This window comes from Plasmodium relictum, assembly GCF_900005765.1.
Source record: "Plasmodium relictum strain SGS1 genome assembly, contig: PRELSG_00_v1_304, whole genome shotgun sequence".
NCBI lineage: Eukaryota > Apicomplexa > Aconoidasida > Haemosporida > Plasmodiidae > Plasmodium > Plasmodium relictum.
In genome coordinates this window covers 1-2,229 of record NW_021628510.1, presented here as the reverse complement: position 1 = coordinate 2,229, position 2,229 = coordinate 1, and the positions used below count along the sequence as shown (strand labels likewise).

Here is a 2,229-nt window from a genome sequence, read left to right as displayed (position 1 = left end):
ACTGTTTTTCTCATTACATATTGGAAAGTTTTTCATATTGATCTCTGATTCTTTATCGGAAAATCCTACAAATATTGATTCATTATCTATCTGTACTTGCTTCTTTTTTCTCTGTGTTTTTTTTTTCTTTGATCTACGATTACCAAGCCAAGAGCCAATGGGAGTGAACTATTATATAAATAGAAAATATTAAATTTATAAAATATATCTCTTTTATTTTAATAATTTTAATCAAAATTAATAATTAAATTAAATACAGATATATATATGCAATTATACGACTATTTTGTCTTACTCTATACACAAATATAAAAAGAAGAAGAATTCCCAAAAATGATCCCAAGGTAACTGAAAGAGGAATAATTATAGATTTAGTTGCTGTAGATGAACTTTTTATAGGAGTACCTAAAGATATATTCCCATAACTTTTATTATGAAAAGTAGTACTTAATGCAGTTGAAGGTGTAAATGTAGTTGTGATTGTAGGTGAATTTGTAGATGTAGGTGTAGTTTTAGGTGCAGTGGTAGAGGGGGGTAATGATGTATTAACTCTAGGTACACTTGTGAATGTATTTGAGGGCACTTTTGCAGATATAGATGCAGTCGCTTGTATAGTTGAAGGTATAGATGTGGGTGCAGTTGTAGATGCATTATTAGATATAGTTGCTTGTGTAGTTGTAGATTCAGGCGTAGTTAAAGGTGTGGATGTAGTGGGTTGCATAGTTGCAGATGTAGTGGCTCGTATAGTTTTAGATGCAAGAGTAGTTTTAGGTGTAGTTGCAGGTGGTGTAGATGCAGGTGATGTAGATGCAGGTGATGCAGGTGTAGGTGGAGGTTTAGATGTGGTTGTAGTTGTAAGCTTATTGGTAGATACAGGTGTAGTTGAAGGCGTAGATATAGTGGCTTGTGTAGTTGTAGATTCAGTTGTAGGTGCATTTGTAGATGTAGGTGTAGACGCAAATGTAGATACAGATGTAGTTGAAGGCGTAGATATAGTGGTTTGTGTAATTGTGGATCCAGTTATAGATGCATTTGTAGGTGTAGGTGTAGTTGGAGGTTTAAATGTGGTTGTAGTTATAGGCATATTGGTAATTGCAGATGTAGTTGAAGGTGTAGATGTATTTGCTTGTATATTTGTAGGTGTCGCAGTTTTAGTTGTAGTTGCAGGTGATGTAGATGCAGGTGTAGTTGAAGGCATATATGAAGTTGCTTGTGTAGTTGTAGATTCAGTTGTAGGTGCATTTGTAGATGTAGGTATAGACGCAGAGGTAGATACAGGTGTAGTTGTAGGCATAGATATTATGGTTTGTGTAGTTGTAGATTCAGTTATAGATACATTTGTAGATGTAGGTGTAGGTGAAAGTTTAGGTGTGGTTATAGTTGTAGGTATAATTGTAGTTGTAATAGATGATGTTATAAATTCATATTCAGTGTCATTAAGATTAAAACTTCTCATATTACATGTATTATTTGTTTTTGTTAATGTGTTATTCTTTAATGTTTCTTTAAATTGTTTCCATTCTAGAATTTTATTTGTACGTTCTGTTTCTATCAAATTGAATTCTTGTGCTAACATATAAATAAAATTCTTCCCCTTATCATAAATAAAATCACTCCACTCTTTACATAATTCAGAAGTTTGGTTACCAACATATTCTAGGTAGTAGTAATTAGATACATCAGTAGTATCCTTTAAAAATTCATTATATCTTTTAGAAATATATTGTGAACTATTAAGTCCTGTCAGCTCTTGCATTCTTGAAATACTACTGATATTATAAATTGCAGTACAATTATTATTGTAATTTGCTATACAATAATTTAATTCATTTACATTACATTCTGTTTCATTAATATTCTTCTTAAACTCTCTTTGCTGGTAATTCCAGCTAGAAGTATGTGTATCAATACGTGTAGTTGTTATATTGTTTTCATTTAGTAGCACATTAATGAGATCTGCTCCTCTACGATTCATATATGTAAAAATCTTTTTGCAATTTTCAGAAGTTTTATTTCTATTATAGTCTTGGAAAAAAAAATTTCGTTCCTTTTCAGTTCTTCTCTCAAAATTCATAATAGTATCAGTAATAGCTTGTTCTCTTTCATCAGGGCCTTCTTCCTCCTCATCACTTTGTTCAATTTGTGATAAAACTCTTTCATTTTTTAACTCTGATATTTTTTGTAAAATTTTGTTATTATTCCAAGGTTTAGCAATAAAACTCTGGAAAA

At 31.2% G+C, this 2,229-nt stretch overlaps 1 protein-coding gene across 1 annotated transcript; it reads right to left on the bottom strand.

The window, feature by feature from the left end:
* PRELSG_0023600 (surface-associated interspersed protein (SURFIN)) lies at positions 1 to 2,227 on the bottom strand (the record flags this gene model as incomplete). Its single annotated transcript, XM_028680203.1, has 2 exons — positions 1 to 168; positions 296 to 2,227. Coding segments are annotated over 2 exons (2,100 nt in total), but the record flags the coding sequence as incomplete, so codon positions are not given.
* Positions 2,228 to 2,229: the final 2 nt, after the last annotated feature.